Raw genomic sequence first — 23,152 nt, forward strand, 5'->3', positions numbered from 1 at the left:
TCAAGAAATCCTCTCAGAATCTTTATTCATTACAAATGGAAAAGGGTACCATTCACTCGAGAGGCAGGGCGGACAGATGCTACCTTCCCCAAGTGGCCAGGCCCTCATGTTACCAACAAGGGGACCCACAGGCATTCTGTGCCTCCCGCTGGGACACCACGGTTGTGCACATTACTCAAGTGCCTTCTGCCAAAACCTTTTAACCTGAATCTTATCATGGTGGGGGGGGTTATCCGACAAATCAAGGTGCTGGGGGGGGGGTATTCTATAAGGCAAATGGCCTGGGCTATATCCAAATTTATCCATGTCCTGAAAGACAAAAAATGGCAAGGGGATAGGGGAGGACTTCTGAATTAGAATAGAATGAAGGGAACAAAGAGAAGGTGTGGCTTTTGACTGGATCCAGGATGGGCCGTGTGTGTGTCGGGGGGAGGTCTTACTTGGGACAATTGAGAACATTTGAATATAAAGTGTACGTTAGCTAATAATTTTGCATCAGTATCAAATTTCTTGGGTATGAAAGGGCATTAAGGTCATGTAGAATAATGTCTTTGTTCCTAGGCGCTACATGCAGAATAATTTACGAAATATCTCCGCAGCTCAGTTTTAAAGGGCAAGGGGGGCGGCGGGGGGGGGGGGGAAGCCAGCCCCAAGCACCTGACAGACACAAGGTCCGCGCCTGCGCACAGTCCTCTTACCGAGACTGACTTCGCGCAGCTGGAGAGCCAGCTTGGGCGCCAGGAGGCGGAAACACGTAAGGGCGGGTTCCGGTGGCCGCGGAGACGTCGGAGGCAGCCGAATGGAGGAGGTACCTCAGGGTGAGTGCGCGGAGAGGGTGTGGGTAGCGGGGCTGAAGGAACAGGAGCCACTCTAACTGTGACTTTGTGCCCGCGCAGGCTGTCCCGGGACCGGCAGCGCCCAGGCGGGCCGAGGGGCCTCATGTCAGGGCTGCCCCAACCAGCGACTCTGTGCTTCCGGAGCCGGCGCCGCTCCTGACCCAGGTGAGGAAGGGGCAGGGCCTGAGCCGGAAGTGAAGGGCCCAGCCAGGAAGAGGTGGGACCGAGGACCGGATGTCAGAGGCGGGTCCGGGAGGCCTCTTAGGAGGGGTGGGGCTAGAGGAGGCGGGCTTGTGCAAAAGTCTATCAGAGTAGAGAGTTGTGGTGCGATGGGGCAAAGCCTGAAGGTCCAGTGACTGTTACGGAGTCCAAAGGGGTCTCAAGAGGGGCGGGGAAGGGGGTGGGGCTAGCGGTTTGAGTGACAGTGACCGACAGTGGTCGGGTTGAAGCCTTAGTCCCAGGAAATAGGGTATAGACTTTGAACTGGGGGTTGCTTGGGCTTATTCTTTGGACAAAATTGTCCTCCTTGTGAAAAGGAGCGATTCTCTTATCTATTTAATAGAAATATGTGTTCGCCTCCTGGACACAGTGCTCTGTGCTGGGGATACAGCTGTGAATGAGAGAGATGAGGTCACTGCCCTAGTAGACGTTAGTTTAATAGGGGAGACCCGCCATAATCAAGTGAGCAAGCAAATAAATCATCGCAGCGATAAGTATGACAAAGGACAAATCGGAGGGTGGGAAAGACTCTGGGGACTTAGTAAAAGGATCTTAAAAAGCGGGAGGCTGGGAGAATTTTGAAGGAGTTCGAAGAGAGGCTCAGGTTTGATTTCTGGGTCCTGCAAACAGTAGGACCTTGAGCGAGACTCCTGAGGTCTCTGAGCCTCCATTTCCTTATCCAAAATGGGGCAAGGGGCACCTGGCTGGCTCAGTCCATAGAGCATGCCACTCTTGATGTCAGGGTCATGAGTTCAAGACCCACAGTGTGCTTAGAACCAACTTTTTTGAGAGAGCGTACGCTCACAAGCAGGAGAGGGGAAGAAGGAGAGGAAGAGAATCCCAAGAGACTCCCTACTGAGTGGAGAGCCAGACCTCGGGCTTGATTCCAGGACCCTGAGATTATGATCTGAGCAGAAACCAAGAGTCAGATGCCACTTGGAACGTACTTTTTAAATAAGGGGCGGGTAGAATAGTTACCTCATGGTAGTATTTTAAAGAATTGAAGTAAGGTGAAATGTCGAAGGTACAGCATATGTATAATCTGTGATAGTTATCTGTGACTGGTCGTCATAAATGCCTGCTATTTGTCAGGGATTCTCAACCTTGGCACTACTGACATTTGGATCTGGATAAATCTTTGGGGTGGGATGCTGTCCTGAGCATTGTTAGACTTTTTTTTTTTTTTTTTAATTTATTTGAGAGAGCGAGAACAGGAGCAGGGGGAGGGGCAAAGGGACAGGGAGAGAATCTCCAGCAGACTCTGTGCTGAGTAGAGCGCAAAGCGCAACATAGGGCTCAGTCTCATGACCCTGAGATCATGACCAGAGCCAAAACCAAGAGTCGGACACTTAACCAACTGTGCCACCCAGGCGCCCCGCATTGTTAGATATTTAACAGCATCTCTACCCATTATGTACCAGTAGCACGCCTTCCTTGTGACAACCAAAAATGTCCCCAGGCAGCTTTTGCTGTCAGGTTGGGAACCATTACTATGTGTGAAGCTCTTCTGGAGCTGGGAATATAGCAGTGAACATTTCAGCTAGTCTCTATTCTCATGGAGCTTATGTTCTAGCAAGAGAAGACAGACAAGTAAACCAATAAATAAAATTTCAGAGATGATAATAGATTTATTATCTTTATAGTACTTACTGGGTGGTACTTCACACACAGTCGCTTGAAATAGCCCCAATTATTTAGCTCCTACTAGTCCATTGGAAAAGTGACACTTGAAATTTAGTCAGGGACTTCATCACCTGATTGCTTTCTTTGCAGCCATAGAAGAAATCAAAGAGAAAATGAAGACCGTGAAACACAAAATCTTGGTGTTATCTGGAAAAGGTGGTGTTGGAAAAAGCACATTTAGTGCCCACCTTGCCCACGGCCTAGCAGAGGATGAAAACACGCAGGTAAGACCTTGGGAAAAACTCAGAGAGGCTCCCATGTGAGGGTGCGTGATGCTTTCTGGAGAACTGATTGCTTAGACTAAGTTGAATTGGCCTCTTGGGAATCCAGATCCTTGCAGAGAGGAGGAGGAAACGAATGGCAGCTATGCAGTGAAATGAAATGTTTCATGAGATTCTCTATGGAAATGCGTAGCAGGTGTACATGTCTTTTGGCATGCTGATCATTTTGTTAAGTTCAGACTTTTTTCTCTTGGCCCCTTTCTGCCTGTTTCTAGGCCAGAGGTTTGCAAACATTAGCCCATGGGCAGATTCAGCTCTTCTCTTGCCATTTTGTGGCCTGTGATCTAAGAATGATTTTTACATTTATAAACGGTTGCTTTTAAATTGGTTTATAGTATCCTTGATTTTGCCCACAAAGCCTAAAATAAAGTTGACCCTTGAACAACGTGGGTTTGAACTGCATGGTTCCATTTATATGTGGATTTTTTTATAGTACTATAAATGTATTTTTTTCCCCTTAGGATTTTTTTTAGTAACTTTTTTTTCTCTAGGTTACTGTAGTATAAGAGCACAGTGTATAATGGATACAACGAACCAATATGTGCTGATCGACTGTTACCTATAAGACTTCGGGTCAACAGGCTATTAGTAGTTAAATTTTGGTGGAGTCAGTAGTTACACATGGATTTTCAACTGTACAGGGGTCAACCCTAAACTCCACCTTGTTCAAAGGTCAAGTGTATTTTCTGTTTCACTCTTGAGGAAGAAAACACTTGCCAACCCCTTGAACTGGGCCACTTGCTGGTACCCAAGTATACACATGTACACAAAAACTCCACAAATGCCCAGTGAAAATCCAGCTGCTTTCTGGATTTCAGCTTTAATGAAAGGTGTGGTGTGATGAGGAAGAATAAAATACTTTTTACCACAAAGCTCGAATGGAAATTGACAGTACCTGTGATTTTAAAAATACCTTCGGTTATTCACTGGACTCGTGATAATTTTGTATTGATCACTTTTCTAAAGTGATCCCAGTATTCACTTTATTACCGCTTGATAGCTAATAAAACCATGAATACTGTGGTTTCTGTTTTTTTTTTTTAAGCACAGAACACATTCCATCTTCGTTTTCTTCCAAACTGAAATTTTGTTTAAAATTCCAGTGAAAAAATGCTTACACATCAGAACTGCAAGAGCACATGGATGTCTCTTAGAATCCAGCTATCTGATAGATTGACCCCCGAAACGAGAGACCTGGCTGAGGATTTGTGTGCCAGCGCTGTGTGTGCCCTGGGTTAGCCTGCTACCCTCTGGACGGGAATTGCCAACTAACTGCCCTCTTGCGTCTCAGGACACGGTTCAGGGCCTGCAGAGGAGTTCTGCGTAACACAGGAAAGCAGTTGTGTTTTGTTCACGTTGAAAACTGTTTCTTCCCATTTCAGTTCTTCCCATGGTCGTCGTGCCTTCTTCATACATTGACTTATTTCTGAGCATTTTTCTTTTCATGCATTTTGAATATTATTTTTATATACAATGGCTGACGTTCAGTTCAGATTTCTTTTCTGATAAATGGCCCTTCACTTTTGTTTGACTTAAAACAAAAAAAGTGCTAAAAGGGGCTGTAGAGGTACATTTAATCTAGTATTGAAATTTCAAAACTGCCACACATTGCTTGTTATATTTTAAAACTCCAAAAGCTGCGTAAATGTCAGTGTTGTGTGCCTGTAGTAGATAAACCATTCTACATAAGTGAAATAGCACCATAAGATCTCAACATAAGGCTTGATTTTTCTCCGCAAAAAAGCCAGCTACGCAGCACGCAGAGGCTGTAGCCACCATTGTGACATGTGCTCAGGACACACACAGGCCCCTGAGACACCTCACCAGTATCCGAGGACTCCGGGAATACAGTTTCCAAATCACTGCATTAAGAAATTAAGTTTGCTTCAAGGCCGGGCAAACTTTTTGTGTGAAGAGCCAGATGGTGAATATTTTCGGTTTTGCTGGCCGTACAGTTCCTATGGCAACTGTTAAGTCCTGCCCTCCAACAGGAAAGCAGCCATAAATGATCTGTAAACAAACAAACTCCCCTGTGTGTTCTAACACAACTTTATTGTCATTAAATTTCATATAATTTTTACATCACGAAATAGACTTTTTTTTATTTCCCCCCCTGCCCCCCAGCCTTCTAAGAACGTAACAACCGTTCTTACCTTGTGGGCTGTACAAAAACAGGTAGCAGGCTGGGTTTGGCCCCCGGGTTGTAGTTGACTGGCCCCTGGTTTGGTTTGTAGCCCCAGAAACACTGGTGCTGGCTGGGGAAGTGCGTCTGTGCAGGAAGACTGAAACCCGGGGCGAGCCGCAGCCTGCTTGGGAGTGAATAGGCTGGACTTGGTGATCTGTAATGTTCGGCGTTCCTCTCACTCACCCGGGCTATGAATCCTCCCTTCTTGCTCATTTCTCTTCTGATCATGTTAGAATGGTAGAGCTGTTCCTGCTGGCCTGGGTGGGGGGCTCTGAAATCTGGCATCCACCATCCAAGACGTGCTCCAGGGATTTGGGACAGGGGAAAGCAGCCTGGGAGGGACACCCGGGCTTAGAGAAGGCGGCCTCTGGACTGTGGTGAGGACAGATGAAATGTGTGTGTGGCAGGCAGGCTGGTGGGGCTCCTCCAGTGAAGGGGCCGAGGAGGAGGCTGAGCCAGACCGGGGAGGCTTTGAATGACCTGGTAAGACATTCGGCAAGCAAAGAGGCGTTGCTCTGGGAGCATCGTGATGACAGCCGAGTGTGTGATTGAGTACCATTAGAGGGGACAGGAAGCCAGACGCGAGGTGGTGTTCGTGTCTCCGTGAGCAGCCCCGAGGATGCAGATCAGGACAGCCGGTGCAGCAAGTGCCACAGGACAAATAGGGGCGGAGTCAGGGAGATGGACAAAGCAGGGGCTGGCCACTTTGGGGAAGAGGGGCAGTCAGAGCCCGACTAAGCATCTGGGGCAGGGTGGCCACCAGCACAGTACAGCGTGGTGGCCAGGAATACAGGCTCTGGGCTGAGACTGCGTGGGTTCACATCCCAGTTCGCCCACGCCACTTCTGGGACCTTGGGCGGGTTGCCAGGCTCTCTGCCTCAGTTTTCCCTGTAAAATGAGAGTCAGGAGCCAGTGAGGTAATGCAGGTAACTGTAAAATGCTCAGCATGGTGTCTGAGGTGTATAAGTGCTCAGTAAATGTCGGTGGCCGCGGTCACCGTTACTTTATCCACTAACTGGAACGTGGGGGAGAGGTGGTGGTCATTTTTGCTTTAGCGCCGGCTTCGCAGCCTACCCCCACCAGCTACAGTGCTGAGCGGGTGGAGAATCCACTTGTTCGTTTATTCTTCTGTTAATCAACAGTCTCCTGCCATTTGAGGGTCAAATGTGTATTGGCCTGTTGGCCAAACACTGATTATTCCTCTGAGAGAGTGTCCGTATCACCCAGAATGCTCTTTGCTTTTTAGAAGCTGTCAGGCATGTTCTATTTTGTGTATGTGTGTGCATTAATTTTTTTAATTGAGAATCAGTTAATGTATTATTAGTTTCAGGGTAGAATCTCGTGATTCATCAGTTGCATACAACACCCAGTGCTCCCTACATGAAATGTCCTTAATGCCCATCGCTCGGTGACTCCATCTCCCCACCGACCTTCTCCCCAGCAACCTTCAGTTTGTTTCCTAGAGTTAAGAGTCTCTTACGGTTTGTCTGTCTCCCTCTGTGATTTCATTTTCTTTTTCCTTCCCTTCCCCCGTGTTCATCTGCTCTGTTTTCTTAAGCAGCTCTCTGAAGATGGGCTTTAACCAGGCCAGATGCAAGTAACCACTTGGAAATAGAGAGCTGTTTATATATAATGGTGCTTCTGTATAATTCTGTCGTGAAGTAGTTGCCTGGACTTTGCAACTAAAGGAAAATGCACCATCCGTTGTGGAAGTACGACTGGAGAAGCTGGATTTCTTTATGCAGTGGTGGCTTACTGAAAAAAAGTCCGGACTTAGGAAACTATTTCCTCACAGATCCTACTCCTGACTGAAAACACCACTGTCTCCAAGGGGTGCGGGATATTGACAGACAGTAGACCTGAGTCCGTCTGGTTGGTTGATCTCAAGTAGCACACATTCCTTCCTTCCCTAAATTCGGGAGGGAAACGCCCGGTGCCTTTTCTGTCTGCGACCTGCTGCAAGCTCATGCCTAGCTCTGAGCAGGGCTGTCCTGGGTTCGGGCTCAAGGCAGGCAGGTGTCCAGCAGCTCGTTAGCAGAAGGCATGAGCCCAGAGGGAGCAGGTAGGCTGGGGGGGTGTGAGTTGTGGTGAAGGACGCAGGAGCCTTAGTTAACACCTGAGCTAGGAGACACCGCCGACTCACGGGCTGTTTTTCCAGGGCAGGGTCACCAGCTCCCACAAGTGACCAGGTGGTCGTCTTGCCTTGTGATCTGAAAGATGAGCTGTAGCATTAACATGTCTGCTCTGGGGGCTTCCGGACTGAAGTGTCTGAGGCCCGTCTCTGGGGCTGGTAGACTTTGGGGCTGGAAAGGGCCTGATGATCTTCTGAACCTTGTTTGACAGATCAGAGGCTCCGACGGAAGCAGTTTGTATGAGGTGACACAGCCCTGGAGTGCCAAAAGTCAGGACTAGAGCCCGTCTCCCAGGGCCTCTTAAGGGGAAGTTTGGGGATTTGCTTAAGGGGAAAGTTTTGGATCCTGACAGCACCCTGTTCCACCACTCTTTGGCTGGGAGAGAGGTGTGGCAAAACCTGCTTGTCTCATCAGGTTGCTAGCTGCTTCCACAGAGGCCCTGGTAGAATGTACTCGGGCACATTTCTCTCTGCACAGGTTCTCTGGCCTGAGCAGAAAGGAATCAGTTGGATGGATATTAGGGTAGTGACAGGTTCAACAGGAAGTCTGAAAGGGACAGGGCACAGAGCCCCTCGGAGGTCTGCATAGTAGGGACATGTCACAGCCTTTCTGGGTACCACCACGGGAGTGAGTGCCTGCGATTTGTCCCTGCATCCTTGCATCATTTCACTTAAAATTCACCCCCTTGGCTGTGGGAAGCGTAGTTCCTTGAAACAGTAAATTGTTTCTGAAAGAAAGGGCACAGAGACAGAGTGTCTAGAAACCGAGAGTACCGTTAAGTCTGTTAGGGTGGTAGTAACGGTGTGGTTTCTCACATTGTGAGGCTCTGAGGTAAAACGTTTGTGGATCATTAACGCACTCCAGCCTTGCTGTCAAGAAGGTGAAGGAAGCCAGGTTTTCGGCCTGCGCGTCGTTCTGTTGCGTTCTTCAAGTGGTCCAGCAGAGGGCGGGGGAGGCAAGCGGCTGAGCTCAGGATGAAAAGTTTTCCTGATCACGGGGGTGCCGGGTGAGGAAGCAGGAGACGGGTTTGCAGAGAGCTGTGAAGAGGGAAGCAAGAAACGAATTTAGGGCAAGTTAAAAAGTTACCCAGATGTGCTGCACTTTGGATGCTTGACATTTGAGCTTTCAAGATGAATATTAACCCTGCTCTTCAGCGGGTTCCTAAAGACTGTCTCAGATCTCCTCATTTATCACACTGAGAAAGCAGGGTGCTTGGGGTGGAAGGAGTCATTCCAGCTGCGCAGATCACTAGCAAAGAGCTTCTCTAGACTTCCTTCTTGTCATCTTTTTAGAAGATGAAGTTAAGCCATCATTAACCTTCAGGATCACAGCACAGTGGGGCTCGGTCAGAGCTCGGGGGCAGGTTCCACTCTGGCTCTCCTCTCCAGGCCCTGCGGGGCAGTGGAAAGAGCCCTGGTGTTGGGGTCGCCAGACCTTGGGTGCATCCTAGCTCTGCTGCTTGCTTACTGAACAAGTCCCTGGGCCTCTCCAACCTCCATTTCCTCTTCTGTAGAGCCGGGATGACCATACCCGCCCCTCAGGCACGTGGTAAAGGCCAAGTGAACGGTGGCTGGGCTGGGATCTTTAAAGGACCTGACCCCGGGTCCAGAAGATCACCCCGGAGTTGGCCAGACTTGGACGGGGGGAGGGTGGAAGTCCGTGGTGTTGCTGTGCTTTGCCAAGCTCTCTTCAGGAGTCTGAGACTGTGTGGCCATGGCCTGGAAGATAAATGTTGGAACTCCCCCAGGATTCCACTCGGTTCTCGCTTGACTCCATTTCTTTCCATCTTCTCCCCTTTCTCAAACGCTGTTGCCCTCCCAATGGTGCACATCTGGAAGGTCGTATGTTCAGTTGTGTCACTGCTCTGGTCTCTGCTTGTTTCCAGGTCGCTCTTCTGGACATTGACATATGTGGGCCGTCAATTCCCAAGATAATGGGATTGGAAGGAGAACAGGTACTAACTATAGCGGGAACCGCAGGAAAGCATTCTCACGGCACCCATAGCTCCGGACTACTCATCACACACAAAGGGGTTAGCAGAGCCATGCGTTTTTTGTAGCCATGCGTTTTTAACGTGGCCGTGCTGAAACCAGATAAACATTTACCCGTCCCATCTGTGAGCTTGGGGGGTTGGGACTGTATATAAAGTGCACGGACACCATTTGAGAAGCATTAGTTTCAGTGCCTTAGAGAGGAAGGGAAACAGCAAGTAAAATGCAGAAGTAGGACACGGAAACTTCGCACTGCCTGGGAAAGCTAGACCAGTCCTGGCTAGGGGTCTGTACCCTGGAAGCAAGGGAATGTTTTTGCCCTTTCGGTCACCCCCGGGGAACTGAGACTGTGAGGTGGCAGAGGGACGTGGGATGGGGACAGGGCCACAGCACCACAGCAGTCCGTGCAGGTGCCGGTCATCCCCTCCTGGCTGGCAAGAAGCTGTCCCAGCAAGGGTCTGCCTCCGAGGCAGTGCACTGAAAAGGGGCTGGGGGGCCAGGATGTTCCCAGGGTTCATTCTCTATGTAACTGCCGGGCCCTCCTGGGTGCTGGGGTACAGTGGTGAGCGGGGCAGATAAAGCCCCCGGCCCCAGTGGGAAGGGGCAGCTGATAGTAGAAAATAAGGGGGTAAGGGGTCAGGGCGAGCAAGGGTGTGGTCAAGGGCACTCTGCTGTGGAGAGCCAGGGAAGAGCCTTCTGGGCCAGGGAGCAAGTGCAGGAGCACTGAAGCAGGCGTGTCCTCCACGGAAGGACTAGTGGCAGAGGGACGAAGGGAGGGTGGCTGCACAGGAGCCAGAAGCAGACAGGCCAGGCCTGTGGACTCCTCGGGGCTTGGGATGTGCTGCTGAGGGTGCTGGGAAGGGCGTGACGCCGTCCAGGGTAGAGGCAGAGCTGCAGGCACGTCTGCGCCCATGCCCATCAGTAACGAGCATGTTGACCTGTGAGCTCTGTCCAGCTAGCGCTGACTGTACCCGTACGCGGGTGTTTCGTAGACGCTGACGTGTTTACGCGGTGAGAGAAAACGGAAGTTGTGCTGTTTTCTTCTCCTGTACTATGGGTCATTTCATTTGTCCCTTTCTCAAGCCTGCCACCGTGGAGAATGAGTTTCCGTAGGAATGACGGGTTGGTGCTCAGTAAGAGCTGGGTGAACTAGGCGCGGAGGGTTAAGCATACACCCCTGTGATGAGCACGGACACGCGTGGACCTGTGGCATCGCTGTGTCACACCTCCGAAATGGATGCGACGCGGCACGCTAACTGTTCTGGGACTTAAAACGTACATACAAATCAAAAAGACCTTAAAGCCAGTCACCCAAGATGACATATCCTAGAGTTGCGTTTCTGTGAAGTGTCCAGAACAGGCCCATCTGTGGAGACAGGAGATGGGGGTCACCTGGGCCTGGGAGGGCGGCGGGGGTGTCGGATGTAAAGGACTGGGTGTGACCGTCACGGGGCTTCCTGGAGTGGTGACAATGTGCCCAAACTGACTGGTGGTGGGTGCCCAGCTCTAGGAATATCTCAAAAGCCACTGACTTGTATGCTTTGAATGGGAGGCTGGTGTCGTATGTGAATAAGTTTTCCGTAGAGCTGTATAAAAAAGTAAGACTTCTTCAAGGATATGGGCTGTTTCGGCTCCTAGGTTGCTCTAAAGCCCACTTGCTAAGACATGTGTAGTCGGAAGTTGAGTCAGTTCTAGTCTCACGATGAGGAGGCAGCGCAGAGTTGAATGCCGACTCTGACTGAACACCTGCTGTAAGGAGAGAGTCTGAATCTCCAGGTGGCCCATGAGCTTCCTGTTGGCCCCCATCCCCGGGTGGGGGGAGTTCAGCAGACCAGCACGGACGCTCAGGCCCCGGACAGGGCAAGAGTGAAACCCTTTCACTCCTGGACTCCCACAGAGGCGGCCTTGCCACACGACAACCACTGCGTTTCCTCAGCAACCCCCACCTGATTCTCGCCCCGCTTGTCACATACCTTCCACCCTAGATGATACGTGAACTCAGCCAGGCTGGGTTCCCTGACTGGATCTATCTCAGCAGTTTCAAAGTAACCCAGCCTGGGGGTGGGGAGGGGGTAGGAAATACAGCTCTGTCCCTCACTGCCTCCCCCCCAGCTGCTCACTGTCTAGGAAGAGTGGAGTGGTAGCATTTAAGACAGTGAATTGTATTTTATAAAATTGTCTTCCTAACGTGTAAATCTATGTGGGTGAGAAGTATGCACATGGCGCCTAATTTCTTACCATTGAACGTCGGTGTTCATGTTCCTGCAGGTTCACCAGAGTGGCTCGGGCTGGTCTCCAGTGGTGAGTTCTCACACCTTTGCCTTACTAGCAAGGCTGTGTGCTCTGAGTCTTGGGTTCAGAACGGATATGGTTTGGGCTGGCACCGCCTTCCTCAACCCAAGTGTTTATCTGTCAGCAGGTACTGATTGGGGCACTTGTCTAGGCTCAGGGAACACAGGTGTAAGATCAGGGATTGGCAGACTGTTTCTATAAAGGGTCAGACGGTACATATTTTCAGTGTATGGGCCACACACTACCCACCGTTGTAGTGTGAAAGTCATAATATGTAAATGAATGACCGTGGCTGTGTTCCAGTAAAACTTCATAGAAAACCCGGAGGTGGGCCACAGTTTGCAAGCCCAGGCAAGGGCAGTGGTTCTGCCGAGGTTCCTGCACTGGAGCACACGGTCCCAGGGTTCAGGTCCCCCAGTATGGTAACCCTTCTTCCCCCAAAATAATTTGTGGATTCAAAAAATGAATAGACCCAGAGATCACATGGTCGTTTTGTTCTCAAAATGGCTTTTTCAGTCTGAGCTCCAATAAACGGCAAAGAAGTGCCCTGTGCTGTGGTTTTAAGTGTTCTTTGCTTCATCCTCTCCAGTTTGTGGAAGACAACCTGGGGGTGATGTCGGTGGGTTTCCTGCTCAGCAGTCCTGACGACGCCGTTATCTGGAGGGGACCAAAGAAAAATGGTTTGCCACTCTGCTTTTTCTCTGTGAGCACGATCTTCCAAGAGCAGAACTGCTCTAGGTCTCCTCTACAGCCTGTGCCGTCAGGATGGCAACAGTCCTCTGCTGGGGTTTGCAGAGGGTCGTGGTTAAGCATCTGGTTGCCTTTGTCTTCACCGCTTGAAGAGAGCTAATAGAGAGCCGACAGAAATTGTTTTATAATATGTAACGTCTGCTGTGAGTTTTTCTATCTTTGAAGCCTCGGTAACTCTGAAGTCGTTTTTACTGTGGTTTTCTAGTAGCTTATTTATGTCCAGGAAGTGTGTGAGGTGAAATCCTAGCAGGCTGGCTGGGCAGGGAGGCGTAAGGAGACCATGCAGAACTGTCCTTTATGGGCAGGGCGCCTCAGCCTTTGCACTGTTGCCTTTCGGGGCCAGATAATTCTCTGTTAGGGGAGGGGTGGACTGTGCTCCACGTTGCAGGACGTTGGTGGCACCCCGGCCTCTACCCACTAGATGCCAGTGGCACCCCCACCCCCATCGTGACAGCCAGAAACGTCTCCAGACATGGGCAGACATCCTGATTCAGAGCACAGGCCAGGTGTACGTGAAGAGCGCAAGGTGCCTCTGCACAGTTGTAAGTGCGGAAAAAAGGCGGCACCGTCTGTCTGTCTCTCTCTCTGTGTCTCTCTGCAGGCATGATCAAGCAGTTCCTTCGTGACGTGGACTGGGGAGAGGTGGACTACCTCATCGTGGATACCCCGCCTGGCACGTCGGACGAACACCTGTCGGCTGTCCAGTACCTGTCAGCGGCACACATCGATGGGGCGGTGATAATCACCACGCCTCAGGTGAGCGAGCGCCCAGGGGGGCTGGCCGCACACTCGGCCGCGTCCGAACGTTCCTTTCTCGTACAGCCTCGAGACCCTTTTCTCGAAGCAGCTCCTCAGAACATGTGCCCCAACAGCCCTGTGTGGATCGACAGAAACTTTGTTAAAAGCTTTATCTTTGGTCGAGGCATTTGCTGTTGACAAATAATCATTCCACAGTTATTTCTGTTCATAGGTGGAAACGGTAGTGGCTCAGAATTGCCCTTCACATTTCCTTTACAGAGCCAGCAAGACCACTGGTACCTTTACAGTCCAGCTTGTCCCTCGTGGTCACGTCACCCTTACTGTGCTCACGCATCAGTCCCCACCACCTGCATTTCCACTTCCCTGCGCCTTTCCCGGTTGTCCATAGAGCCAGCCTGGGGTATAGACCAATGGCTGGGTCAGCCGCTGCAGTCCTTGCCCCTTCAGCAAGGCCCAGTTCCTGTTCCAGTCATGCAGAGCCCGTGCTGAGCCCAAACTGAGGAGAGAGCAGGGCTGTCCTCTGGAGTGAATCCAGCAGTGAACAAACGCAGTCCCGTCTGCAACGGGCTTTATTGTCGTTGCCAGGAAAGCCATAGCTGATCCCGTTCAGTTGTACCTTCTTTCACCATACTCTTCTTCACTCCTAAGAAAGCACAACAGAGGAGGCTTTTGTCTGTCTGTGAATCCGTCAGTACCACCCCTCACGCTTCAGGAAACCTTCTCGGAGCACCAGCTCTGTGTGGGCCCCGTGCCTGGCACCAGGGAAGAAACAGGCCAGTCCTCCCTTACGGCCTCTGCGGCTCACGGAGGAAGCCGGGTGCCAGACACGAGGCACACACGGGGCTCCAACAACGTGTGACAGGCACCGAGGGCCACGTGAAGGTGCCGGGGCGGGGAGTGCTATGATGGGATGAGTGTGGGACATCACTCTGGTGCCCTGTGGAGAGGGTCTTGGGAGCACATGGAATGGCAGGACACCACTTAAGTGGCGAGAGGTGGGGAGCACCTGGCCCAGGGGGTGGTAGTGAAGATGGACTTAACAGTGTTTTTGAATTTTTACCGAGTGTTTGAGCCCCGCTTCAGAGCAGCGGTACTGTCGAGGGCGGGTCCCAAACAAGTGACCTATAAGGAAAACAATCCATTTGGAACGGAGCACTGCAATGGGGGATGTTGGTAGCGGGGAGGTGTATGGGTATGGGGACAGGGGGCATACGGGAACTGTTTCTGCTCAGTTTTGCTGTGAACATAAAACCACTCTAAAATATTAAGAAACAACAAAAATCCAGCTGGCACAAAGATGGCCTCTTCACATTTATTATGAAAGCGAGCACGGCGTCCCCTTGGGTTCAAGAGGGAAACACACCAAGCAGATGCTGGCCTTCCTCCGGGAAGCCGTGGGAGGACACTCTGCATTCGCGTGCGCTCTGTGTGGAGCTTCTCTGGAGAGAGTGACTTAACAGTAGGGTCACCCACCTTCTCAGAGCCCTTCACAGCCGCTGGCCCAGGCAGGAGGCTCTCTTTTGGGGGTCCTTTTTGACAAAGCAGGGCCTTGACTTACAGGACCACTAAGGAGAGAACCGCAGAGGTGCAGTGAGGTGCAGAGACTAATACAGTTGATACCAGCTTATTTTCTATAGCTAAACGCCTTTGTGTCTGTACCTCCGTCTCCAAGCGACTGAGAACCAAGTGTGTGCCTCCAGAAATCGGTGACTCGAAGCCTTGCACGTCTGGGACCCCAGGAGTGTTAGAGCCACAGAGGCTGGCGTGTGACCGTACATGACAACAGCAAGCTAGGAATAGTGTGTCTGGGACCCTAAGAGCCAGGGGGAAGTAGAGATGGTACCAAGCCAGGATGCTACGCTACTTATTACTGTAAAAGGAGCTTTTAGAGTTCCGAAGTGAATTTGGTCTAAATATGGGAATGTTCCTTATTTTCTTCTTGTCCATAAAGTTGTTTGCATTCATAATAGTCTAGATCAGAGGTTAGCAAACTTTTTCTATAAAGGGCCGGATAGTAAGTACTTTAGGCTTTGTGAACCACATGGCCTCTGTCGCAAAGGCCCCACTGTAGGACAAAAGCAGCCAGTGATGGTATGTAGAGGAGCGGGCAGGGCTCTGTCCAGAAGTGTTTGTAGAAAACAGATAAGGGTGCCTGGGTGACTCAGTTAAGCGTCCAACTCTAGGTTTCAGTTCAGGTCATGATCTCAGGTCATGAGATCAAGCCCCATGTCAGGCTCCATGCTGGGTGTGCGGAGCCTGCTTGAGAGTCTCCCCACCCCCCCCATAAATAGCTCTTAACAAAAACAAAAGCAGACATCCAGACTGGGCCCACAGGCCATACTTTGCTGTCCCCCAATCTAGAAAATACTGCACAATTCAGCTTGGTGCAGTATATTGATGAGAAAATAGAACATGGGGATATTGTAAAAGGTCATTTTTCTGTGCCTTCATGGTAAGTTTGCTATTTGGCCATTCAGGTTTATCCTTTTAGGGTTTGGGGGGAAATAGCACCTAGAATAGGGCTCAGCACATGGTTGGCACTGGAGAGAGACTTGCTGAAGGCTTTATGGTGGTGAATCCACTGCATCGCACCAGCCTTCCCTGCAACCACGCAAACATTCTTTCTTAGACTTTGACTTTGAAACAAATGGTCTTTTGAACCTTGACAGGAGGTGTCCCTCCAGGATGTCCGGAAGGAGATCAACTTCTGCCATAAGGTGAAGCTGCCCGTCATCGGAGTGGTGGAGAACATGAGCGTCTTCATCTGCCCGCAGTGCAAGGTGGGAGCGCGGCCGCCTGAGGCCCAGCTAACCTGTTCGTCCTCCTGTGGAGGAGGAAAGCCTGCAGAGGGGTCTCTGTGACCCCATGTCCGCTTCTCCCCGTCATTTTGGGAAGTGGAATCACAAAAATCTCTTGCTGATTTAATGAAAGTTCTTGTGGTGAATGTTTCACGTTCACACAGCCATTTTTTTTTTTAGGTTGCTTTAAAATGTGGTCCATTTTTAATGATTCTGAAACAAAATCCTCATTGTTCCTCTTTTAATTTGCCTCACAGAAAGAATCTCAGATATTTCCACCAACAACGGGCGGTGCGGAGGTCATGTGCCAGGATCTGAAGATCCCGCTCCTCGGAAAAGTGCCTTTGGACCCACACATAGGTGGGTGAGTCCAAACGCCGGTCCCAGCCCGCCACTGCCAGACGGGTCCTTCACACCCCACTCACCCACCACGGGGACAACTCTGGACAAGGGGACAGCAGACAAAGAGTACACACTCAGGAACTCCCCTGAAGCTGAGAGAAACCTTAAACTGTGCAGTCATGTTGCCAGGGGAGCAAGCAGACCTCAGTGTGAGTGGGGTGGCGGGGTGGGGCCAGGAAGGCGGGGTGAAGACTGGTCAGGGATGTGCTGGGGGGCCCCAGGATAGGAATTCACCAAGGAGGGGGACAGGAGGTGGAAATGCCAAGGTGTGTGCTGGGGTCCTGTCTCAGACAGGAATTAGGTTCTGGGGTGAAAGTCATGAACAGAATTAGCCTCAAAAACCCTTAGGAAGACCTCCTGCCTCCCAGGAGGTCCAGCACAGTGCGGACGGCCCTGTCTTTCTCGGCCCTAGATGAGGGAGTTGGCCTGCCTACAGGGGCCCTTGTGCATGAAAAATGCTTCCCTTTTAGTACCAGAGTCCTCTGGGTCCCCTCCAGACACTCTATGAGCAGCAACAAGACTGAAGGTGGTGGTTGACGCCCTCCCGATTCTGTAGTCACTCTTGGGTGTCAGCCTGCTGAGCGGCATGGTCGGCAGGGCCACCCACGCTCTAAATGACACCTGCCTCCAAATCTGTTTCCCCGAGGTAGAGCTGAACTTAGCTTAAGTTAGCTGAGCCTGTGACGCGTGGAAGTGGTGGAGGTGGGAGCGTCAGCAGAGGGGCCTGGGCTTCAGGGAAGGCTGGGGAGAAGGCTGGAAGGCAGGCTGGAGCCCAGGCATGGACAGCTTTGCAGCCAAGCCTGGGAGCTGGGCCTTCAGGGATTAGGAAATGAGAAACCGAGACTTTGCGAGGGCACGTGGGGGAGTGCTGAGAAGGGAGGCCTTTGGCCCTGCAGGGGAGTGTGGGGAGGAGGTTAGGACTTGCCCCAGGCCTGGGCATTGGCATGGAAGGGGAGGGACACACGAGCAGGAAGGTAACAGGATTTGATGGGTGGGGAGAAAGGCAGCAGATGTCAGAGCCATCTAGGAGACGGGGACATCCCTGAGAAGCAGTGAACACAGTAGGCAGTGTGAGCAGGGCCGGGTTCCCTCTCGCATGCTGGGTCTCAAAGCAGGGGAGGCCTTGGGTTTGTCAGCAGGCTCAGGAATGTCGTGGGATGTGCCCCTGCAGATGAGATTGCCAGAGGGGTGGAGAGAGCAGGGGGTGGGGAGAGCAGGGGGGTGGAGAGAGGAGGGACTGAGCGGCTGCTCCACTGCTCAGAGAACCCTGACACCCAGGAGCGGATCCCGGTAGCCTTCCTCACTTGCTCCCCTGTCCTGAAACCTGACCCTGCTCTGTGTTTTCCCCGCGAGACACGGAAACTCCAGCTGCTTCCTTAGGGAGGGTACAAACACCCAGGAAGATGAACCTGTCTGTGCCGACCAGCCGTGGTGCTGAGTTTCCCCCCCTTTCCCTCCAAGTGTGGGAGCAAGCGTCTGCGGCTCACAGGCGCCTCGAGGCAGGTGGACGCCCAGCATGCGAATGAGTGGGTGGGCAGTGGCGTCCTGGCACACTCTCTGCCACCAGGCTCCCCCCGTGCCGCTGCCCGAGTCAGGTCCCCAGGACAGGAGGGGTAGGCAAGAGATGAGGGGGATGCCTGGCAGAGAATGGGAAAGAGCGAGGAAGTTGGGGGGCGGGGGGTGTCTGCCCACCTGCCTGGCTCCAGCTTCAGCCAGATTTTTCTTTTTAGGGCCATTCTTCTCAAAGAAGGGGAAGTCTGAGTACTTTCCAGTAGACAATAGCAAAGCAGAGGGCCAAGTGCTGGTGCTGTCAGTCACAAGCGCAGAGGATGATGTGCCTTCTAGTGAGCAGGCCTGTGTGACAAGTTCCGTGGCCCCAAGCCTCACTTCTAGCTGAAACCATGAGGCCAGCGAGCATCAGAGAAGGGTGGTTAGTGCTGTCATACACTGGAAAGGAGGACAAAGCTGTGAGGTCCTGTGAAACACCCCCTCCCCCAAGCTCTTTTGTCCAGTGGGAGCAAAGGCAGATTGCTGGGAACAGGAAGGTGTGAAGGCACACACTCCAGGCCATGCTGGGAACTCCGTGGCAGGAGGTGCTGCCTCTCTGGCACTGCGATTCTCAGCCCTGCCCCGGCCCGACAGCCCTGAGGCTCTGGGGTCGCCGCCCCAGCTGCGGAGTCCTGCTCTCCCGCTGCTAGCTGGAGGCCCCAGGCCCCGAGGGCCTCATCTGTAAGAGCGGGTGGTAACGGGGGAGTTGCAGAGATGACACGAGAGGAGACCCAGGAAGCCTCAGAAAGCAGCTCTGTGGACAGTAATGCCTGTTCTTGGAGCACAGGGAGAGGAAAGGGGTCCCAGCCAGGGAGCATCCCCTGGGGCAGGGAAGACTCAAGAACAGCCTGTGAAAATCAGTACACAGTGGCCATTATGTGACTGTTCTGGGACCAGGGACTTGCCAGACCTAGTCCAGCACATTCCCAGGGTAGCTTGGGCTCCACCCCTGCCAGCCCCTGCTCCTGGCTCCTTCCCTCCCTCCGTTTCCTTGCCGCAGGGGACAGCTGGTCTTGCCAGGGCCCACCTGAGGTTGGGGAGCAGTTGCGGGGAGCAGAACCACTGACCTGCTTCTGCAGTAGTGCTGAGCAGGCGGGGTGGGGGGGGGTGTCTGCCCAGACTTGGGGGTGGACAGAGCGAATAGAGGAGGGGAGAACAGCACCTGCCCCAGCAGTCTCATTCCACATGTGTATTTATGCCCCATTCATCTTGCGTGTTTCCTCAACTATGTTCTTCACTACAGGTGAGGGGGCTTGAGGTCTTAATATGTTTTCTTCACAGGTTTTTTTTTCATTTCTCTAAGGTAAGAGTTGCGACAAAGGACAGTCTTTTTTGACAGACGCACCGGATTCTCCAGCCACTTTAGCCTACAGAAGTATCATTAAAAGTACGTGTGTGCGTGAGTCCTGTGAATTCAGAGGGCTGCCCGGGTGGGTGTGAAGATCCCACTTAGAGCCATTTATGGGTCATCAGGGTCATTGCCGCTCAGCCTTGGGTGGAGACAGTAGTGCTCGTGGGGGCTGGGATGACCCCTCAGCCCAGGAAGCCAGGCATCTTTGAGAAAGCCGTTGAGGTGAGAAAAAGAAAAACCACCATGTGCAGGCCTGAGCGTGCTGGTGAGTGGCCAGCTAAACCTGGATTTTAAGGCGGCTGGGTGGGGGCAGTCATTAAAGCTGGAGGCTCTTGGTCTGTGGCAAGAAGCCCAGGAATGCCGGTATCTGCCCTGGACACCATTTTCCTGGGCAAAAGGAACTTGCCTTGTCCCAGGGATGAGCACTTTCGAAGAGTCAGGGCACCGGCAGAAATAGGACCACTGGGGGAGTTCAGCCATGCGGGGATTCGGCCCTCGCTAACAGAGGCAGGGCTGAGAGCCAGGCACACCGTCACTGCAGCTGCCATGTCTCGTGTTCCAGGAATTCAGGAGTTCTGTGGTCACCATCCGCCGAAAGAAGAGCACCTCATCGGTTCCTGAAACACACGAGAGCATTCGAGATGCAAGCTGCACGTGCAGCTCAGCCTGGGAACAGAGCAGGGGTCTCAGGCAGAAAGGGACCAGACTCTGGTAGGGCATGAAGTCATTTTTTCAGACACTTTAATTCTAGTATTTGTACACTCTTCAACATATATAAAGGCATTCTTTACAAACATGCTCTCAAGAATAAAAATGTCTCCTCAAACCTCTCCCCCAAGCCTGCTTCCGGAAAACCAACAGCTTGGTGGTCAGGGATTCTCTGCTGGAAGCTTGTTTAAGGACAGAACCTCTTGCTTAACACTGCGGCCTCAGAGAGACACCTAAAAAAGAACCATTACGAAATCCACAGTCATGGTTTTGAATAACATAGTCCAAATGCCACTGCTTTAGATTGAGGGGAAAATGAAAAATAGCCCCGAAAAGCCCTTAAATCACCCATGTACACAGAACTGGGGATCCGTGCCTATGCCCCATGCACTAATATGTGTTCGCTGTCCATAATTTCCAGTGTCCTACAAAACCATTTACAGGGTTTTTTTCTTTAATTACGTAAAAGAGACTGAGGTAAACTCTAGAATTCTCCTCACTGCCAGGAGATGCACAGGAAGTGACACCACTGAGGGAAGAGGTAATTCCCGTTTTCCAGCTCCCTCTGGGCATTGGTGGAAGGATGGGCAAATCCCTTTGTTCTCTTCCTCTCCCCTCATTTCCTTCCCCCTCCCTTGGTGCCTGCACCCAGGGATGAGTTTTCGAGTGTCTGTGTGAGGAAAGGGAGGGAGCTGGGAAGGCCCCGAGCCCAGGCCTCCCACTGGCTCCAGCCCCACTGTGCGCCCTGGCCCACCGGCACAGCTGAGCCCCGACCCCCGCCTCTTACCTAATGCTTGTGGATCTCCAGCCCCTCAAGGCCAGGCTTCTGGAAGTCGCTTGGGCTGGCCTGCAAGGAGAAAAGTCAACTGTGGCTTTGTCCTAACATGTGAGGGGCCTGATTCTGCTGATACAAGGGCCAGAGCAAACCCACAATATAACCGAAAGCCCACAGGGCTCATTGCTCAATGTCTTGGCATAAAGTAGCACTGCTCAAATTTTAAAATGGCTCAAAACATCAAATTGAAAAGATCTCACACTTCTAGAAATGTTAGGTTAAAAATATTGTGTGTGTGCAGTACTTAATTCTGTAGTCCTTAAATCACTTAAAACAGTGGCAGTCACGAAAGGACCAATACTGGAGGAGCCCACTTACGTGAGGTCCCTAGAGGAGTCAGATTCATAGAGCAAAGCAGATGGTAGGAGGCTGGGGAGGGGAGACCAGGAGTTACTGTGTCATGGGGACAGAGTCTCAGTCTGGGGAATGAAAAAGTTCTGGAAATGGACGGTGGCGATGGTCGCGTGACAGTGCGAATGTACTTAGCACCAGCACGTCTGGAAATGGTTAAGTAGTCAGTTTTATGCTGTGCCTATTTTACCACCACGAACGCTGACCATGGCAGCCGAGCTGATAGGGAAAACCATTAAAATTGCATTTGTCAGTACGTCACCTGCACTTAAAGCGTCTGGAGTGCAGGGGTCCAGGAGTCAGTCACTCACCGTCTGGAACACCGTCTGGGACAGAAAGCTGGCTGTGACTTTGCTGATGTCGCTCTCGCCTCCCATCTTACAAAGGATATAGCCATACAGGTTAGCGGCCTGGAGAGCAATCCCAGCTATCACGAGGGCCTGCGTGCAAAGCAAAGGTCATTCTAAGAGCAGGTACTGAAATGTTCCTCCCAAACCACATAGCACTGGCTCTGGCCTGTACCTAATAACGGCCAACCTTTTTGAGCACTCTCAAATAATCACGGACACCTTTTAGTCAGCAACAACCCAAGAGGGTGGGGCCGTTCTCATCCCATTTTGTAGGGAAGAAACGGAAACCCAGAGAAATGGAAGTTGCCCAAAGTCCCAGAGCTGATGCACGGCTGGGCCAGCAGCCAGACTCCAGCACCCACTTCTGATGACACTGCTGCTTAGACCGTCTCTGGATGTTAGGTCACAGCAATGAACTAGAGTAAGAAACTAAAATAGGGGCGCCTGGGTGGTACAGTCAGTTGAGCGTCCAACTCTTGGTCTCAGCTCAGGTTTTGATCTCAGAGTCATGAGTTCAAGCCCCACAATGGGCTCCGTGCTGGGTGTGGAATGTACTTAAAACCTGTAAAATAAAACTTCAGAACACAGACTTGCTTATTCCTATTTAGGAACATTCTAAGGTAGGATATCATACGATTTTGCTTACAGCTCCTCTCTCAGCATTATTCATAGGAGTCCAAAAGATGAAATGTCCATCAGTGGACGAATGGAAAAACAACGTAGCATGTCCGTATGATGGAATATTCATGCAGCCATAAAAAATGAAGTACTGATAGATGCTGTAACAGAGGAACCTTGAAATTCGGTGTTACGTGAAAGAGGGGTACAAATGATCACACTCTAGAATTCCACTTACAGGCAACGTCTGGAATAGGTAAGTGTTGGAACAGACAGGAGTATGCCAGGCGCTGGAGGTGATGATGGCTAGAGGGCACGGGGTTTCTTTTGAGGGTGCTGAAGATATCCTAAAATGGGCTGTGGGGACCGCCACACGCTGAACATACTAGAAGCCCATTGCATTGCACGTGCTAAACGGGTGGACTGTATGGTACACGAAGGACCTCAGCAGAGCGGTCTCAAATCAATGGACAGATGATAAAACCCACCCTGCAGCCCTGGTCTGTGCAGATGGCAAAGCCCGTCCGCGTCGGGGTGTCGCCTTACCAGCCACTTGAGCTTCAAGGAGAACAAGGTGCTAAAGAAGAGCGCGATCCAGATGAGCGGGCAGATGACGAGGCCGAGCCAGAAGATGCGAGCCTCCGCCTCCGTGGCAGCGATCTGATGCGGAGACGCCTGGGAAGGGGAGGAGGAGGCCGTTTTCAAAATGAGGGAAGGCGGGCGCAGAGCAGCACGCGGTCCTCTCGGCTTCTTGTCGGCCGCCTTGGGCCACCCGCTGGTTTGGCGCACCCACAGCAGTGGGCTCGGTGCAGGGCGGGAACCCGAGCCGCACAAAGCCCAGAAGGGACCTGTGCAAACCTTCCACAACCGTTTTCCTGGTTCAAGTTTGACTGGTACTGAGAATACCTTTCTGGCTTCAAAAATCCAGTGGCTTTTCCCATCTTCATCTATCTGGTTCCACCAGCGGAGGCCCACCATGAGTCTCCCGGTTACGTTCTGGGGGAAATGGACAGAAGGACTCTAAGCACGCCATTGGCAAAGTCATCGTCTTTTCACTGATGAA

The 23,152-nt window shown here is 51.7% G+C and overlaps 3 protein-coding genes across 7 annotated transcripts in view; 1 reads left to right on the top strand and 2 right to left on the bottom strand.

Moving 5' to 3' along the window:
* The window catches only part of TEKT5 (tektin 5), a 50,194-nt gene extending 49,169 nt beyond the window's left edge, over positions 1-1,025 (bottom strand). For all 4 annotated transcript variants that reach the window (XM_057314832.1, XM_057314830.1, XM_057314833.1 and 1 more), the window contains exon 1: positions 699-1,025. The gene's annotated coding sequence lies outside the window, so the exon portion shown is untranslated. The remainder of the gene's footprint in view (positions 1-698) is intronic.
* NUBP1 (NUBP iron-sulfur cluster assembly factor 1, cytosolic) lies at positions 718-22,058 on the top strand. Of its 2 annotated transcripts, none has more exons than XM_026520338.4 (11): positions 718-818; positions 897-1,001; positions 2,829-2,962; positions 9,222-9,290; positions 11,596-11,628; positions 12,209-12,299; positions 12,971-13,125; positions 15,798-15,908; positions 16,184-16,286; positions 19,180-19,263; positions 19,790-22,058. In XM_026520338.4, exons 1-11 carry the CDS (start codon positions 800-802, stop codon positions 19,846-19,848), a joined length of 963 nt encoding a protein of 320 aa, XP_026376123.1. In that variant the 5' UTR covers positions 718-799; the 3' UTR covers positions 19,849-22,058. The 2 variants fall into 2 exon arrangements, with proteins under 2 accessions (XP_026376123.1, XP_026376124.1); XM_026520339.4 differs by having other exon boundaries at positions 726-808.
* On the bottom strand, positions 20,066-23,152 carry TVP23A (trans-golgi network vesicle protein 23 homolog A). Its single transcript, XM_026520337.4, has 5 exons — positions 22,996-23,152; positions 22,636-22,764; positions 21,433-21,561; positions 20,723-20,782; positions 20,066-20,168 (listed from the first exon to the last, which is right to left on the bottom strand). Exons 1-4 carry the CDS (start codon positions 23,065-23,067, stop codon positions 20,723-20,725), a joined length of 390 nt encoding a protein of 129 aa, XP_026376122.3. The 5' UTR covers positions 23,068-23,152; the 3' UTR covers positions 20,066-20,168.

This window comes from Ursus arctos, unplaced genomic scaffold (assembly GCF_023065955.2).
Source record: "Ursus arctos isolate Adak ecotype North America unplaced genomic scaffold, UrsArc2.0 scaffold_2, whole genome shotgun sequence".
In the NCBI taxonomy this organism is placed as follows: domain Eukaryota; kingdom Metazoa; phylum Chordata; class Mammalia; order Carnivora; family Ursidae; genus Ursus; species Ursus arctos.